This window comes from Lycium barbarum, chromosome 12, assembly GCF_019175385.1.
Source record: "Lycium barbarum isolate Lr01 chromosome 12, ASM1917538v2, whole genome shotgun sequence".
Taxonomy (NCBI): domain Eukaryota; kingdom Viridiplantae; phylum Streptophyta; class Magnoliopsida; order Solanales; family Solanaceae; genus Lycium; species Lycium barbarum.
In genome coordinates this window covers 101,341,767-101,360,206 of record NC_083348.1, presented here as the reverse complement: position 1 = coordinate 101,360,206, position 18,440 = coordinate 101,341,767, and the positions used below count along the sequence as shown (strand labels likewise).

General features: G+C 36.5%; 1 protein-coding gene across 1 annotated transcript; it reads right to left on the bottom strand.

Moving 5' to 3' along the window:
* Positions 1–593: 593 nt before the first annotated feature.
* Positions 594–4,711, bottom strand: LOC132623904 (probable polyamine oxidase 4). Its single transcript, XM_060338713.1, has 6 exons — positions 4,262–4,711; positions 4,083–4,168; positions 3,888–3,990; positions 3,272–3,369; positions 1,944–2,373; positions 594–1,243 (listed from the first exon to the last, which is right to left on the bottom strand). The coding sequence occupies exons 1-6, from the start codon at positions 4,343–4,345 to the stop codon at positions 1,049–1,051; spliced, it is 996 nt and encodes a 331-aa protein (XP_060194696.1). The 5' UTR covers positions 4,346–4,711; the 3' UTR covers positions 594–1,048.
* Between the last annotated feature and the right edge of the window lie 13,729 nt (positions 4,712–18,440).

The following is an 18,440-nucleotide window of genomic DNA, read 5'->3' as shown; positions in this document are numbered from 1 at the left end:
TAAAATAATGATAATTAATGAGTAATGTTAATAATGTGTTGAGGAAAAAGTTATGGTGATCATAGCTATATGTGACACACTACAAAAAAAACAGCGTTTAGTGACGGACTTATTCCGTCGCTAATCAGCATATATCTGTTGCTAAACATGTGTTGCGACGGATTAGCGACGGAATGTCGTCTGTTACGATTTCGCGCGTTGCTAACCTATTAGCCACGGAAAAATGAAATCCGTAGCAAACTTAGCGACAGAGTAGCGACGTATGAGATCCGTTCCACATTATAGCAATGGAATATTTTGTTGCTATTGTTATGAATTCCGTGACTAATTTCATATTTCATTTCGTCATTTTAGTAAATTAGCGACGAAAACCATTGTCGCTAATACGTCGCAAATTATTGAATTATTTGTGCCTGCATTTAGCGACAATACAATGCTTGTCGCAGTCTGTAGCCTACTGTTTTCCCTCTAGCAACGACCAAAATCCGTCGCAAATCTGTCACAAATATTTTTCTTCCGATTTTTTTTTTTTAAATACACCTGTTGAAACATACTAAATACAAATTAATAAATACCCTTAAAAATAACTAACATTCACATAAAATAATATTTATAAAAAAGATTCAAAATAGATAGCGAAATCCTAATCGTTAAGTCCAAAACACCGACAACACCAAGCTATCAACTACCAAAAGAACCCACACATCCATCAAGTATTGTTAGTGCATAATTTTGTTCTTTCCAACAAAAAGCAGATAACATAAAAAACTAATGCATGGGTGAAGGACTACGATCATCATCAGAAACTAAAGGATCAACATCGTCAACGTTAGCAGTAGTAGGAGGAGGCACTATGGGTGTCACAACTGATGGTTTGTCGATAGGAGTATTTGGATGATGTGATGGTGAAGAAATCACTCCGCGTGCCTTCTCAATAAATAAAGGAAGCAAGCGATCAGTCAGTGTAGGAATCAATCGCATCACTAACTCCTCCATATTTTCTGTCGGTGCTGATTGAGAAGTTGGAGGTGCTGCTGATGCTGAAGCATTAAAGCCAGAATTGACGCAAAGATTCGGCCCATAATAACTTTGTGCTTGAGATCCAAGACCATATATTCTTCTCATCCTTGTTCCCCCAGAAGAGAAGCCTATCATATACATCCATTGGCTTTCCGACTAGATCATACGAGTAACATCCTAGTGAGTCGGGACTCGTTCCCCATCGTGATACAAGATACTGAACCTGCAAATAGTACCAGATATATAGCTATCAGCTCAACAATTATAGTTGGAGAGAGTTTATACATGCTTCACTACTTTCATTCTCATAGAGACCAATTTATCCACAATTTAAGGAAGTGTGTTAGACAAACAGATCGATCTGCTGGCTTGCTGGTGATATGGACCAAGTTATCTTCAGTACAACAACAACAACAACATACCCGGTGTGATCCCACAAGTGGGGTCTGGGGAGGGTGGGGTATACGCAGACCTTACCCCTACCTTTGTGGGGTAGAGAGGTTGTTTCCGATCATTTTTACAAAACAGGTTTGAAAAGAAAATTACAAGAATAAAGAAGCTATGATGACAAACCAATTTATCTTACCCCTACCTTCGTGGGGTAGAGAAACTTTCTGATACACCAACTTATCTTTAGTAAATTGAGCAAATTTTAGAGTCAAAATAAGAAACTAAAAAAAAGTACTAGATTGAATGTGCTTCCTCATTTTACTTTTTGACTATTTTCCCTTTACAAGTTTTTCTGCTGGGGTTTAAGGAAAAATGTAAACAAATACGAAGGTCTAAAACCCATGATGCAAAGTAGTGCGCAGTCACAAATAGAAGGAGAGAAACTTTAAATATCCAAACAATTTTTTTGTTACAAACAATGCAAGCAGCAGTAATAATTTTAGTGGAATTATGTAGGAGCAGGGATTACTTACAGGTTCAGGTGCATCAGGAAACATTTTTTTCAGCTGCCGCATAGCAAAATCAGCAGCATCTCTGTCTGATAATTTCTCTACATCATAAGCAAGTCTTCTAGCAGCCATATAGACAAGGACTTGATGCCTTGTTTCCTTTTGGAGGTTAAGAAAATACCCACAAGCATAAGAGGTAGGTGCAACAATGCCTACCAATTCAACATTTGGCCAAAATACATTATCAAATCGTAATGCAATCTTGTTTTCGTTGCCCACACCAAGATCTGCTATTGCAGAAAGCTTCCATTCTTGCAACTTTGGTTTGAACTCAATTAAGTTGGCTTTGAGGACCCCAACAGGCACAATTATTATAGCACCATCAGTAACAAAATTCTTCCCATCCTCAACTGTAACCATCACCTTGTTATACCCATTTGAAATCCTCTTCACCCTAGAATTAGATCGACAGAAAATTAGAATTGCATAAAAGACCTAGAGACTGAAATCTAGGTAAATCAAAGATAAGAAATTACTGACAAAAAGAAAAGTTATATTTGCCTCATTTTTTTCTCCAAAACCAATTCTTGAAAATACTGGGGATTGGGTTGGGATCTGGGTGGGGGTTTTGAGAAATTCTTAACGAATGTGCGGCAGAAAAGTTGCATCATAGTTGCCCCCAAGGCTTCAGTCCAGTGGTAAGAACAAAGCACGTGATGTGTAGGTTAGGCACATCACGAGTTCGAATTATGCCACAGATAAAAGCCTAGTATTTAAGTGGAGAATCATCCACCGAGTAGTGTGCCACTGTTCCTCAGGAATTTCTCGGTTAAAAGAAAAAGGTCGCATCATAACTGATATTCTCAAAATGTCCAAGAAAAACAGACAAATTTACCAAGGCAAAACACTCGACTCTGATGCAGGAAGGTAATCCATCATAGATTGGGAAGAGGTTGGAAAAGGTATAATACAAATAAGAAAGCAACATTTCCAGCAGATGAAACCCTTCTGGGCATTGTTTCCGTTGCCTTTCCTTTTTTAGGGATGGGGGTCGGAGAGATGACTATGTCGGGTTGTGGTATGACTTAAAAAAAAAAAAAAAAAAAAACAAAGGTATCTTTGTGGAGGAATATGGAGGAAAGGGATAACATTTTGTTTCTTAACTTTCCCATAGCAAATCTAGTAACAAGAAGATTCAATCATAAGTCCCAGGTTGGTCTCTCTGTGGGTTTAACAGTCACAAGTGCTACCTTAATCTTGAGATTCTAAGTGAAATGCCAACAGCATGACAAGCTATAGAAACAACAAACAATATTTCAAACTTCACATTTCACATAAAACCCCAAGCATACCTATGATTCAAACGAATATCAATATCTTTTGACAACGCCTCTATCACCGGGTAATAACCCTGCACCATTAGTCCATGACCACCCGTAAGAACTTGCTCCTGTACACAAAATAAACAACGTCAATATTACAAATTTAGGAAATTATTTCATCAATCATATCCAAATGGTGGAAATTTAAAACATCTAATGTAAAATGCAGCCCCAAAATTTCCAATCTGGAAGTATGTAGATATCTGAAAAATGGTAGCTATAACAGCACGAGTTGTGACTTTATCTTCCGAAGGTACTTGATAGTTCTTTTACTTATCGCATTATTGATCCTGCCAGTTAGAGCGTCTTTGGGGATTGGGTACAGTAAAAAACTCTTTTAGATAAACATATTATTCAATAATACTTTTTTAAAAGTCAACACCTTAAAATTTACATCATATGCTACATGTACAACTTATACCTCGAAATGCAATTTCAACTCGAGCAAAAATAATCATGTTAGTAGAAGGTATGTTGCAAGGTTCACATCACATAAGCCAAAAATCTTCAATAACAGGGGAAAACAATCACCCAAGAAACTTAGAATAACAAGAAAGTAAAATTAAAAAAAATTTGAAAAACTTGCCTGATCCCAGGTTTTCAGAGAGATCGTGTCTGCATCGGCAGCAAACCACGCCTCCATTCTGCATATGTACCACTGCAGTACTTCATGAGAGATTCCTTCTTGCCTGCAGCATATGTGATCAGTAAATATAACTAGATTACGAATTTAATAAAACAAACATAGGTTGGTTATAAGAGAATCACTATTTCCCCATACCTCAGCTCAGGATGCCTTTCCAATACAATAGATATTGCTTGAAGAACCGATATGTCATTACTATTCTCATTTCTCACTTTCTCAGTCTGCATTAGCCGATACGTAATCATTCATTTGCGCCTTCATAAAAACCTCAAAAGGAATAGCACTTGGTGAAATAAATACAAAGCAAAGCCAACCTCATTGAGGATTTTCTTGAATACATCTCCTACTTCAGCAATTGTGTTTTGAGGAACTTGATGACCATCCATGTCAAACAACATGCAGCTTTAAAAAGAAAGAAAACATGATCAGTCTCATGAACGGTGGAATAATGTCTCTAGTTAATGTACCTAAAAGCAAAAAGAGTATAGGCTAAAATCTAGCAGACACAACATGGTTCAAAATAATCATACTGAGAGATGTTGAAGGCAAGTAACAATTCTTTCACACAGGCGAACTATAAGTCTGTTATATTTTTTCATTGTGAATCACAGTACAATAAACCACAAGATACTTTCTTGCAGAAAAATTACAGTGACAATTCAAGAACAAGCTAACAGATTTTTAGCCCCGATTTCTGAGTGGCTGCATCAGAATGGAGACAGAGAACGGGACTTGAGAATCTGAAGCCAAAAATTTCAGGTGTAACTAAGAGAACCGGAGCGCCGCCCCTCCCTAAGCAGGGTGGTAAAGACCCTGGTTAACCAAAAAGAAAGAATCAGATCAGATTTCTGTTTTCAATTGAAAAATCATGCGACCCACCATACAACAAGAAAGAATCAGATCAGATTTCTATTTTCAATTGAAAAATCATGCGACCCGCCATACAACATACCTACACTCTTCAGTTGGCAGGAATATATCTATTCAAACATTAAGATCTCCAACAAAGTAAAGCAGAAGCTTAAGGTAGAGCGTTAAACCAAATGAAGTTCAATTAACTTCCAGGAGATGAGGCAACTTAGCAATTGAAATTGCGAAAAAAAAAAGACAAAAGTTTCGCGTGCATAAGCTATAAGACAAACATAAGAATGGAGCAAAAGTGGCTTTTGAGCAGAAGAAGTGTTTAACATGTTTCTTCTAATTCCAAGAATTCCTAGGTGCAATATGTTTCCAGTAAAATATGTTAAGACAAATGACATCACTTGAAAACAAATAATTTGTAAAACAAAGTGAAAAGCTTATAACTTTCTTTTTTTATATTCGAAAAATCCCCTGTGGTCTAGCTGGCCCGGTCTCAGTTGGGTATATATTTGAAACTCGGATATGAGTCCATCACTCTACTCTCAAGTCTCATCTACTTAAATAACGGGCTATAGTCCTCATCCACACTCGTGATGTATGCCTACCACACATTCTCTATGCACTTCTTTTACCATTGAACCAAAGCTCTAAGTGTGGAAAGCTTATAAATATAAGAGGGTATTGTTCCTTGAAAGACAAATCAATTTATTCCTCTCAATTGTTCACATTTCAAATGATATGAGCACCTATATGAACTACATAAAGACCCTTTGCTTGTTTAATCCACATTTTTCCAAATCATAAAAAATTAAAAATCATAGCTCTGAGTTACATAAATATAAGCTGATAAGTTGGTATTTTACCAACTTATCTCTTCTTTAATCTTATATTTTTGCTATATTTGCTTGAGAAAATAGTGTATTTAATATCATTTACATCTATTTTATAGGTTTATGTGATTTAGAAGTGATCGGAAGAAACCAAGTGAAAATAAAGTCAAAAAGAGGTCAAATTGGACAAAACTGCACAGTTTTGCAAAACTGTCAAAAGTGGACAGTTTTGCAAAAACGGGACAGATTTGCAAAAAACGGGCAGAACTGCAAAAACGAAAATCTGGGGCATATTTTGTCATTTTTTGGACTTGGAAAATTTGGAAAACATAAAAGGAAGACTAGGGGGCAAAACATTTTCATCTTTGGCATAACACATAAACTTGGAGGCTAGGGTTTCATCACCAACACCATTGGAGGAGAAGATTGGAAGCACTTTAATGAGCTATTTCTTAATCCTTTCTTCAATTCCTTGTTTTGTATTGAATATTTATGTGTGTAGTATTTCATTTCAATACTTGAACCTTGTTTATGGAAGTATACATTGTTTAAGTTTGGATTGAATCTCTTGTTTTGCTTATGTGTTGAATGATTTTATTCCTAATGAAGTGGGTTATTGTTTCTTTAATTAATCTCATTTTGAATGATTCTTAAGGGAGTAGCTAACCCTAAGACTTGCCCATTTATTTCGATTTAAACTTGGAAGAGGCAAACTCGGGATTGAGAAAGATTAATTAACAAGAATTTGGGGCGTTAACCCTCATCTAATGGAAATCGACCTAAGGATAGGCGACACCACTTGTAGCCATATTCAGGTGTTCTTAATGCTCCTAATTGCTTTAGGGATATTCAATTAGGTAGTCTAGTTAGTCTTCGGAAGAAGCTAATTTAGAGTCATTATCCGAGGCTAAGTAATATAAACTCACCATTATTTGTAAATCATGAAGTACATTGGATCGTTACTTGAGCGTAGTTTCCCTTGTATCCATGCTTGTGGCCATTGATCATTTTACTTGCTTTCTAGGTTAGTTTACATTTTTGCATTAGTTATAATTTTCTCCGAAAAAAAAATCAAAATATTATCTATTGTTTGGCATAGCTATTATTGGTGATAATTCCTACTTTTCCTAATCGCCTATATATTGTTCTCTGTGGGATTCGACCCCGACTCATAGTTGGGTAAATTATATTTGCATACGACCGTGCTCATTCTAATTAATAGGGTGGATTTGGACGTTATAAAAAATGGCGCCGTTGCCGGGGAACAATTTGGCGTATTTGGGTTAGTTTGGGATTTAAGCTAACTTGCTTTGGTCCAAACTTGTTTTGCTTTATTTTATCTTTAAAAAAAAAAACTGACCAGTTTGTGCTAAATTGCACAGTTTCTGCAGAACTGATCAGTTTTTGCAGAACTATCCAGTTTTTGCTTCTGCAGAACTGTCCAGTTTTTGCTTCTGCAAAACTGTCCAGTTTTGTTTTAAAATAAAAAATAAAAAATGGCATCATCTAATGAAAATTGGTTGGATGGTAGTTGTTCATACTTTGATGACCCATGTCCATATTGTGGAGGACCTCACTTTTGGCAAGATTGTGAAAATGCTCCCGGGAGAGAGATGTGTGCACCGTCTCAATCCTATGATGGGAATATTTGTAATATATGTGGTGGTCAAAATGGACATTGGAGTGATTGTCCTAATTATTTTCCTTCCCCTCCCCCAAGTTGTTCTAATGAAAATACTAGTTGTGCTTTTGAGTTTGATAGGAACAATGATATGGCAAACGAAGGGCAAAGTATCGGATATGAAGGTGTCATGGAATTGCTCCAAGCATACTTTGACCGGGAAAGGGAGGAGGAGCGAGAACTCATCGGGCAATCCATTTTAGAAATGAACAAATCACTTGAGGATAAAAACTTTTCAATTTCCATGGATGTGCCTATTCCTCAAAATGAAGTAGTTGAAGAAGAGATTTCAAATTTACAAGATGAGCCCGAAAATTCTTGTGACCACAACAAGAGTTGTGAAATTGAAGAAGTGGTTCAACTTGAAGAAAATGAGCAAAATCATAAAGAAGAAATCTCCAATACTCTAAAAGAGGAAATTGAGGAAATGTTGAGTGGCATTATGGGGAGAAATGAAAAATATGGGAAAATTGTGGCCAAATGGTGGGAAGTAGTTCAAAATGGAGATGATGAAACTATCGAAAACACGGATTTCACCATGTTAGGATGTTTACAAGTTTTGGACGATTCTCACCATGAAGAAAAACTTGACAAAGTGGATATTGTGAGCCAAGATTGGCTAATGAATCAAGCTCAACATCTTGAAGTCTATGGGGATCACCGTGAAGTCCTTTCACGGATGATGGAAGAATTTCTAAAAATGCATGTTGAGCAAAGTCAAGAAGTGGAGCTATTTGAAATTGCTATCCAAAAATTGGAGGCCGAATTGAATGCAAAGATGGAGTCATGTGATGCTCAATATCAAAGGGCTATGGATAGTAGTTTTAAGTTGGTTTCCAATGAAAAAGTGGTCAATATTGATTTTCAAGAGCTAATGATAAATTGCCAACCGACCAATCAAAAAATAATGCAAGATGCTAAGATTGAAGAAATGATACTAGAGTTGCATAAAAAAGTTCATGAAATGATTTTTGAAGACTCTAGTTTATTTTTGGGTGAGGATGTCAAAAATGAAGTGAATTTGAAATTGAAGCGCATTGGACCACATTCTAACCATTTTTCAACATTGTGCTTAGGTTTGTTAGCATCCTATGGATTCTACTAAGCTTCTGCATTGGCTATTATAGACCTAAGTAAAGATTTTGCTAGACTATTTCTGGCAATGTCGTCTTCTCCCTTTTGGACGAACAACTGCTGTAATTTGTTCCGAAACCATATCAAATCTTAACCAAACTGCTTCAAATTTTAGATATGAGCTCCCCTCTACATTTCGGTTCTTTTGAGATATCACTCATGTGAAATAGAGCTCGATTGGGGTAATATAAAATTTAAACAATCAGCTTCTTCAACCTTGAGAGTTGTTATAAAATCGATCCAAAATCATGTCAAATCTCAACGATATTGCTTCAAATTTCAGATATGAATTCTCCTCGAGGTTCTGAATTTTTTGAGGTTCGTTCACTCATAACGAAGCTCGTTCACGGTAACTCACATTTTTGAATTAGAGCTTTGAAGCTTTGTTAATGGCAGTCAATGGCTTCTAGCTCCTTCTTCACGTTTTTCAGCAAGCAAAATGTATATATACTTCAAGATTAGCTTTTAACGACAATTACACACATAGAAGATGAAGGAATGAGAGAATTTGGGATTTAAATGATGATTTTTGGAGAAGAAGAGCATGAAAGAAGAAAGAGAGAAAGAAAGAGAAAGTGTTGGTTTTTGAAAGAAAAGAGTTACAGGAAAATAGAGAAGAAGAAAAATTTAAGAATTAGAGTTCAATGCAATAGAGTACAAGAAAGAAGAGAGCTTATGATTTGAAGCTGAAAGTTCGATATATTTTCACTGCAATCTAAGACTACAATTTATGATAGAAAATACTAACTTCAAAACCTAAAAATAAGCAGAATATCTGCTGAAAATAACAAATTTCTAAAGATTAGGAAATACTATTTATTCAAAATTCAAATAGAAATCAACTCCTAAATACTAGGTCTAACTAGTTGATTGGGTAAAACTTAATAAATTACCGCAGTTCTAAAGCAATTATCCAACACTCCTCCTTGCTTTAGAAACTGCAAAATTTTGGTCTTCTGTCTCGGAATCTTCACACTTGACACTTGATAACTGAAAGTGACTTTGTGAATAAATCTGCAGATTCATCTTTGGACTTGTAGTGAATTAAATTCACTTTTCTACTTGATTGCACCTCTTAACAGTTAAAAATTTCTGGCATGTTTTCCTGCTCCGTTCGCATCTTGACTTTAAGCTTGTCTATTTTATTTTCCTGAAACATTGACAATTCATCCATTGCTTCAATTCCTTTTGGAACATTGAAAGCTTTTTTCAGCCTCGCGGGTTCACTTTTTGCTTCTGCTTTTTCAATTGGAGTAGCATTTTCTAATTTTTCCAGCCTTTGATCTTTTGCTTATTCTTCAGGAACATCTTCCATTGGATCGAATGAGAAATTTTTACCTCTCATCTTAATTTTAAAAAATTCTTTTCCATCAACATCATTGATGAGACAATGCTTATCCTCAAAGGATACCTTGAATCCTTTTCCTACCAACTGACAAATACTCAACAAGTTCTGACCAATATTAGGTACATAAAGAACATCTGAAATTGTCTTATTACCTGAACTTGTTTTAATGACGACAGTTCATTTTCCTTTAACAAGAATCTGGTCACCATTATCGATCCTAACTTTGGATATTTCAGTGGACTTTAATTCTTTGAACAAAATCTTGTCATAAGTCATATGGTTAGTTCAGCCGCTATCAATCAACCAAGAATTTGTTGAAACCTTACTTGATATACACGTTGCAACAATAAGATGGTCTTCTTCATTTTCATCGGCGACACGTGCATCTGCATCATAGTTCTGAGATTCGTTTTTGCAAATCACTGCTTCATAACCAATTGATTGCACTTGTTGCACTTTGCGTCTGGCCTCTTCCAACATTTGAATGGTGGATGACTCATTTTGCCACATTGCTGACAAGGTAGATAATTTTTCAAATTTCTACCTCTGCTTTGAGTTTTGTGGTTGGCTGCTAAGGCTCCTTCAACCATACCATCTTGCCTCATAAGCCTCCTTTGTTCCTGTGCCTAAAAAGAATTTAACAACTCTGCCAAGGTAATCTTAGACAAATCTTGTGTGTTTTCCAAGGTAGTTATATATGCTTCATATCTTTCGGGCACTGTTACAAGAATTTTTTCAACAATTCTTGAATCTTTAAATTCAGTTCCTAGCAATCTTACCTTGTTAACAATGCCAAGCAATCTGTGTTGACACCCAATTTTGTCCCTCTCCTATTTAATTTACCCGAGTTTCTAAATTTACTGACGAGCTAAATACTTTATTTTCGCTACTATTATTTTCGCTACTTTTATTTTTTAACATTATAAGTATTACTTTATCACAGATTTTAAACGGTTAAGTCATCGCTTCATTTTCGGGTTTGGAATCGTTAAATTAATTACAAGACAACACTTTGCAGAATATTTATTTTTCTACATATTAATTATTTACATAATATATATTATACCAGTTATTAAACTAGAAGCCCAAAAATAATTTAAATAGAGAAGGAAGGACCAACAATTTTTAGCTAAATTAATGACTTTAAAATACAATATTATTTCCCTACCCAAATAATTAGCCCACATCTTTAATACTCAACCCACATTATCAGCCCATATTTAAATTAATGGACCAGCCCAAACGGACCAGCCCATTACCCACGTTTTCAACAGATCCAGCCCAACCACACTCACCCGACCCGGCCCACCATTTCCCCTTCCCCTTTAACCTAATTCCCTTCCCCCTTTCTTTTTCCTCTTCTTCTTTCTTCCGCCTCCCGTCATCTCTTTCTCTCTTTTCTTTTTCCTTTTTTTTTCTCATCGTCGCCGCTCCTTGATTCCCTCCCTTTTTCGCTCACTCCTCTCTCTTTCTCCTTTCCGCCGCACCCCCACATACGCTCCCCTCCACTCACTTTTGTCCCCCACTCCTCCATCTCTATCGCACTCTCCTCTCTTTTATTAAACCAAACGAAGCCCTATAAATGGAGGGGGGACGAAGGAGAAGAGGGGGAGAAGAAACAAGATCAAAACATATCAGAAAAAAATGAACTGAGAGAAATCAACAAGAAAACAGATCGAAAAAAAAGGGTATTTTTTGGAGAAATCGCTTTAAGGGATTTTGAGATTTTTGGGAATTGATTCAGTACTTTGAGGAGAGGGATTCAGTATTTTTGAGGGGAGGGGATTCAACATTTGGGGGGATTCCATTACTTTAGAAATTCAAATCTGCTTCACTTTAAGTTTGTTTCGAGCCATTTTATCTACGTTTTTGGGATTACTAAAAAATCAAACCAAACTTCCTTTTTAAAAAAAGAGTGTTCGGATCTGTCGAATTTTTTTCGAATTTGAAAGACTTTTTTTTTCTCGAGTTCGAATTCATCGCATTCAAGTGTAGATTCGAGACCTCGACGATCCCCACTTCACTGCACACAAAGAGGTAAACTTCGACACATTTATCGCTTATTGTCTTTAATTTCTGTTTGGGTTAAGAATTTAAGTTATTCTGTCGTCTTGAGTAGTTATATATTTTCTTTATTATTGTATCGCATGTTTGATGCCTGGATGCTGTTAGAATAAGATGTTGATTACTAAAAATGAATTTGAAAGAAGTACATTGTAGTTTTGGATGATTAGACCGAACTCTCAAGGTTTAGAACCTAATCAAGGATGAATATACATAGGATATACAGTGGGCTATCAAGGTAGGAAGAAGATATATCTTCGATATACATCTGATATACCCATCATGATGTGTATATCTTAGGTATATTGTGTATGTGATTAGAACGGATTGACACTGAACCATCCTCATAATTGTCTTTCGTAAGTTTAGGTTTTTTTGTTTGGTTAATGCTTATATAAAACAGTGGCAGTGATATTGTTACTATGAGTTTCAAGTGGAGTGTTTAATGTGACCAAATCTAGTTTGGTTTAGTTTGATTTCAATTCTGTCAGTATTTAGGTATTCATATGAGTTCGTGCGTGGATGATTTTGTCCATAATGTTTGGTTTCTGATTCAGTATGTTCATAATTGTTAGTCCTGTCCAGATTAGTTTAACCACCTGCTAATTCTCAGTTAAAATGATTTTGTGCTTAGAATCAGTGTGTTCTTCAATCAAACTCATCTTAACTAAATTCATATGGTTTGACAGTTATGTTTATGTGTGTTAATCGCTTTATGGTTCACCCTAATATGTTATATCTTTATCTCTGTGAATCTGCGTATGTCGGTTTTTTCCCTGTAAAATTTGGATGATCCGAGACTATGTTATTGCTCCGTATGTTTAACTCTTAATCGAAATCAGAAGCGTCAAAGAAATAACCAGTCCCTATTTACTTAAATGTTTTGTTCAATTGCTGGTATCTCATAGGTTTAAATTGAATAATCTTACTTGAACCTCTCAACCATGGTAATTGTTTATTTCTCGAACTCGCATGCACCAGTGGAGTTCTGAGGTTGCCTTAAATAACCGAAAGTTTAAATTCAGTCTTGGTTGTTTGTGTTTTAAGTGTCCATTGAAATATTAGTTGGTCGTCATGACTTGAGTATGGGATTAAGATGTCAGTTTGTGGTTTTATTTGGTCTGCCTAGTAACACATTGGATATGTGGTAGTATGCATTATTAGTTTCCTATTCTTCATGGCATAGCACTTTTTTTTTAAAATTCGATTACGATAGTTCTCCTCTGTGCTTGTTAAGCTTATTAAGGAAATCTTGCATGTACAGCTGTTTTGCTGTCTTTAAGGTTCTGAATATCGTGTGTATCATTCGAGTTCTGTCTCTTAATCGCTTCTATGAACTTCATAAATGTGTCGTGATATGATAGAGCTTCCTTATATCATGAAATATCAGCATTGTGCATTATTCATTGTCTCGAATTCTGCCAAGTGATCTTTTCCATTTCGATTTAAATCATCAGTACATTGTGAACAGATCTGTTTTGAACTTTATCAAGGTCACTTTGGGCCTGGCCAACCTTCTAACGGAGGACTTTGTAATACTCAGTGTTTAGCCTATACATTTCTGATTTGTGATAATCATGTTTCAAATGAGACCAGATTTGTTACTAATAAGTAAAGTTATAACATATGCTTTAATTAAACATCTGAAGGTTTTTCTTTAGGTTTGCTGTAACTTCCTGTGTCTGCTTGGAAATTTAATGTCATGTGTGTTTTATCTTTGCTATTCACTGCTCATTTCCTAATCGTTTGTTTTCTTTCTTTTTATTTTTTTATTTTTTATCTTTGCTATTCACTGCTCATTTCCTAATCGTTTTTTTTTTTTTTTTTATGCACGACATCCCGCCTACGAGTCCAAGCGACTCGTCATTTTCTCCCGCATTTTGGGCGTTGGGCCAAAATCCCAACACAGCTCCTCTCTGGTCAGCCCCTCGCAGCAGCCGAACGGAAAATAACATATGGGCCAAAGCCCAACAGACAGAGACAGCCCGTAGCAATATATGAACAAAATCTGCTGGGCCGAAGCCCAACAGTAGCGGATAACAGTATTTCTTAATGGGCTGAGCCCATTTACATCATACCAATTCCTATATTTTTATTTTTTATGTGCATTTGATGAGTATTGTATGACTAACATTTTTTCTCATTTGTTAGTTTAGACAAACTTTAGTAATATTCAGGGTTTAGTTTAGTTATGGGTAGTTAATTTCACAAATTACATTCACTTCTATTTTCTAAACTATTTATAATATCTATAACATTCATTCGAGCAATTGATTTTCAAATAATATGACTACATATTTTGGGTTAAAGCAATCATTTTTCACTCTTACTATCTTATAAATTTCAAAACGTCGCTAAATAGGGATCCAATTATATTTTATAAACATTTTTAAGATTTACCTAATTATACATATATTTTTTTTTTAGCCGAAATTGGTTAAATAATGAATGATAAAAAATAGAAAGAAACTTATGGACTTTTCATCATATTTAAGAATATAAGTCTAGGCATTTCTACACCACCGTATTCATATAACATCATTTTTATTTAAAGATCACATTTGACGAATCATCTTTTAAAAGGCTATCAATCATAAGCAAATTATCCTATTTTTTTACGAATCTTATTTTGAATAATATTACTATATTTTCAAATTAGGCTTTAGCAATATCTTCATGTCTCATTTAACATTTAGAATCTTTTGTTACACAAATTATTATGTTTTCTATAAGTATTATTTTAAACCACACTATTATACTTCTGCTTAAAACTTTAACAACATTTATAAGTCGTATTTCAAAATGGTATCAAAGTATTTTTTATACAAATTATTATTTTCTACAAGTTCTATTTTAAATAGCATTCTTACATATCTATCTATAACTTTAGTCATACTTACAAAGCTACTTTCTTTTTTCATAATACTATATTTACACTTAGCCTAACTAATCATAAGTCCGGTCGGTTAACCATTGTTAATGGGTCTTAAAGGGTGCCTAATACCTTCCCTTTAGACTAATTGAACCCTTACCTAGAATCTTAAGTTTCGCAGACCTTAAACAGAGCTAACTTTAAACATAACTTTAAACTTTAGGTGTCCTAATTCACCATAAATAATTAGGTGGCGACTCCTTAAAAACAAACAAACAAAAAACAGGAATCTCCAATATGTCGTACTTCTAACTTTAACTCTCCGAGGTTAAAATGGGGTGTGACAGCTTGGCGACTCCGCTGGGGAATACTTAGGTTCTAACCATAACGGACTTAGTTTAAGTAGACTTTGTGTGCTTATTTTGAAATCGCTTTATTTATTTGTTAATTATTTTTTACATGCTATTAATTGTTTGTTTGATATAAACTGTTTGTTTGATATAAACTGTTTGTCTGATATAAACTGTTTATGTGTTACTGCTTTGATAAAACTGTCATTCCGTTCATATTTCCTCCACTTCTCGAAAACTCACACATATTCACACACTTAAAACGGCTTCGCGGTTCGCGCCCGTTCACTACTAAATTACCCCTTTAGTTGGATTGATCTTGTGGATTTAGTCGATCAGCGGTGCAGTCGACGGCCACGGACTTTCCACTCCCAAGTTGTCCGCTTGGGGGAACCTTGTGTCGTAAGAAGCCAACTCTTAGTCAGCCTAAGATAGAGCTAAACCAACACACTTTATTAAGAGCATACGTTTCATGACCTAGGAGGTTTAATACCCTTGGTGTATTAAATCCATTAGATGACTTTACCCAAACGTCCGAGTGGGTTCACGACCCCGAGTGACACCAATCATACCTTATATGCATGTTTGAAGGATAACTGTGCCTAAATATTGACTATTTGCTCTAATTAATTAAACTTTAGGAAGTAAGGAATGACTAACGTTTCTATGACAGGTATGCATTTGCATCGGAGTACAACAAATGACGAAGATCAAGGGCATCACAAATGAAGCTAGAAGTTAGGCATAGAAATTTTATTTACTTTATTTAGATTAGGAAACACTTTATGTTGTATTCATTTGACATGTAATAAATATTACATTATTTTTTACTTTTGAGAAATAGAATCTGTTTAATTAATCAAAGCAACGGGATGACATATTATGGCACATTTTATCCTTTAAACAACGTTAGGCCCACCTCTGGCGCAAAGAGGTCACATGCATATTAGGACGTGCTAGTTGTTTTGATATAATCGTTTACATTTGTTTGACAACTTGTTTGACTCTACTTGATAAATTATTCGCTACATGCCTTACTCGACTTTACGTGACCATGACTTTACCTAGATATGTTCATGAGATTAACATCGTTTATACTGTATGTCTATTTTATCTTATTCCCGAACAGAGAGTTGATTCGTGTTGACGCTCGATGGCCGACCATCCTTACATCACGAGGTCAAAGACGTCATCGTTACCTGAACGTAGTTGGGCTGTCCAAGGAAATGAAATTACTATGTCTGATCCGGCCGCATCTGTTCCAACTGGTGTAGAAAACCTCGTGATCGCTAGCGATCCGCCTGAAACTTCCGAACATGGAACTGCTATTCAACGGGATGAACATATCGCTCGCCTGACTCAAGAAATTGAGAATCTACGTGGAGAACTAAATCGTGTTAGGGACTTGACCAATTTATCCATCACACTCCAAAATTCACCTTCTGAACCTAGCAATACTGCACCAGAACCACCTCGTTTCCCATCACTCGAATCCCCAGTTCCTGAGCATTTTCCTCCCCAAAACAATGCACCTACTAACAACAACTTGCCTCCGATCACCCCCGCAAATCCACCAAATCCAACATCCGTCTATACTCCCCCACAAAGTCAACCAACCACTTACACTAGCTATACTCCTCCACAAAATCAACCACCCACCTACACTACCTATGCTACTCATAATCCACCACCCGTCAACCCACCAAGTCAATCGCTAGTTCATACTCCTTATGTTCCTTTACCCGCCAACACTAATCCACTACCCACGACCACTCCTCTAAACCCACCAAATCAACCACCTATAAACACCAATTATAACACACCACCTCTTGTCCAAAACACCCCCATCGTCCAGACTTATCCAACCCAGCATATGCACGGGGCACACTTTGTCACCCCAAATGCACAATATGTTCCTCCGGTATATGCCACAGAAACACAAACCTTTACCAACCCAGTAACGGTCAGGTTCCAACCCGAGGTAGATCAATACGAAGAAATGGAAAGGGATGCAAAGGCAGGGGCAGATAACATACTGCTAAAAGAGATCCACAGTCTCAAAGAAGCAATGAGGAACCTTCAAGTTGCTAGAGGAACTAAGAGTGTAGAATATGAGGATCTCTGTGTCCAACCTGACGTCGATTTACCCGTAGGCTACAAACCGCCAAAATTTGATACATTCAATGGAACAGGCGACCCTCATACACACTTAAGGGCTTATTGTGACAAACTGGTTGGAGTGGGCAGAGACCAGAGCATAAGGATGAAGCTCTTCATAAGAAGCTTATCTGGCGAAGCACTTACTTGGTATACACAACAGGATGTCCGTAAATGGCGTGGTTGGAGTGACATGGCGCAAGACTTTATGGACAGGTTCAGTTTTAACACCGATATCACACCAGATAGAGTTTACATGACTAAGTTAACCAGGAAGTCAACTGAGACGTTCCGCGAATATGCGTTACGTTGGAGGTCAGAAGCAGCCAGGGTTCAACCTCCGATGAATGATAGGGAAATGACTGCTACCTTCATTGAATGCCAGGCTGACATATTTTACGAGAAAATGATAGGTATGATGGGACAAAAATTCACAGAAGTTGTTCGAATGGGAGAAGCCTTGGAAGAAGGAATCAAATCGGGGAAAATTTAGGATCTTATTGCTTTACAAGCAATGAACAAAGCTATACAATCTGGTTCTATCAACGGGATTAAAAAGAAGAAGGAAGATGTCGCTGCAGTCATGAACGCTCAAGGACATGAGCCGAGCCAAGCCATTCCCTACTTTAACCACCCACAACAAACTTTCTACCCTTACCACTACCCTGAACCCTACCAAGCTCCACTACCTCCTTACCCCGTTTACAACACCCAAGCAAACTACTACCAACCCCGAGCGGCTCCGCATCAAAACCCACAACCGTATCAACCCAACCAAGCTCCAACTTACCAAAATCGACCACATACTATACCTAGAGCCCGTCCAAACCCTGACACCAAAAACACCCGTAATTACACTCAGATCGCTGAACCCTTGGCTCAATTGTTCGAAAGAATGAAAGCAGCAGGCATAATACAACCGATTGAAGGAAAAATTCCCGAGCCTATCCCAAAATGGTTTGATGGTTCCAAAAGCTGCGCATACCACTCTGGAGTTGTTGGGCACGCCACTAAAGATTGCTATGGGCTTAAAAACAAAATCGAAGCCCTGATTAAGGAAGGAGTAATTCAGCTCGCTGAAGCTAAGCCCAATGTGGTCAACAATCCTTTGCCTGCTCACGGAAATGCCAAGATTTAGAGGAGTCCAGTGCGGAAAGAGTCAGATCAACAACTTTGTCGCTCTCGTGGGAACAATC

Coding starts and splice junctions, on each gene's coding strand:
- LOC132623904 (XM_060338713.1), bottom strand. CDS start 4,345: ATGTTGTTTGACATGGATGGTCATCAAGTTCCTCAAAACACAATTGCT. Junction 4,169..4,261: donor TCAAGAAAATCCTCAATGAG/GTTGGCTTTGCT, acceptor CGGCTAATGCAG/ACTGAGAAAGTGAGAAATGA. Junction 3,370..3,887: donor CTCTGAAAACCTGGGATCAG/GCAAGTTTTTCA, acceptor TTTTGTGTACAG/GAGCAAGTTCTTACGGGTGG.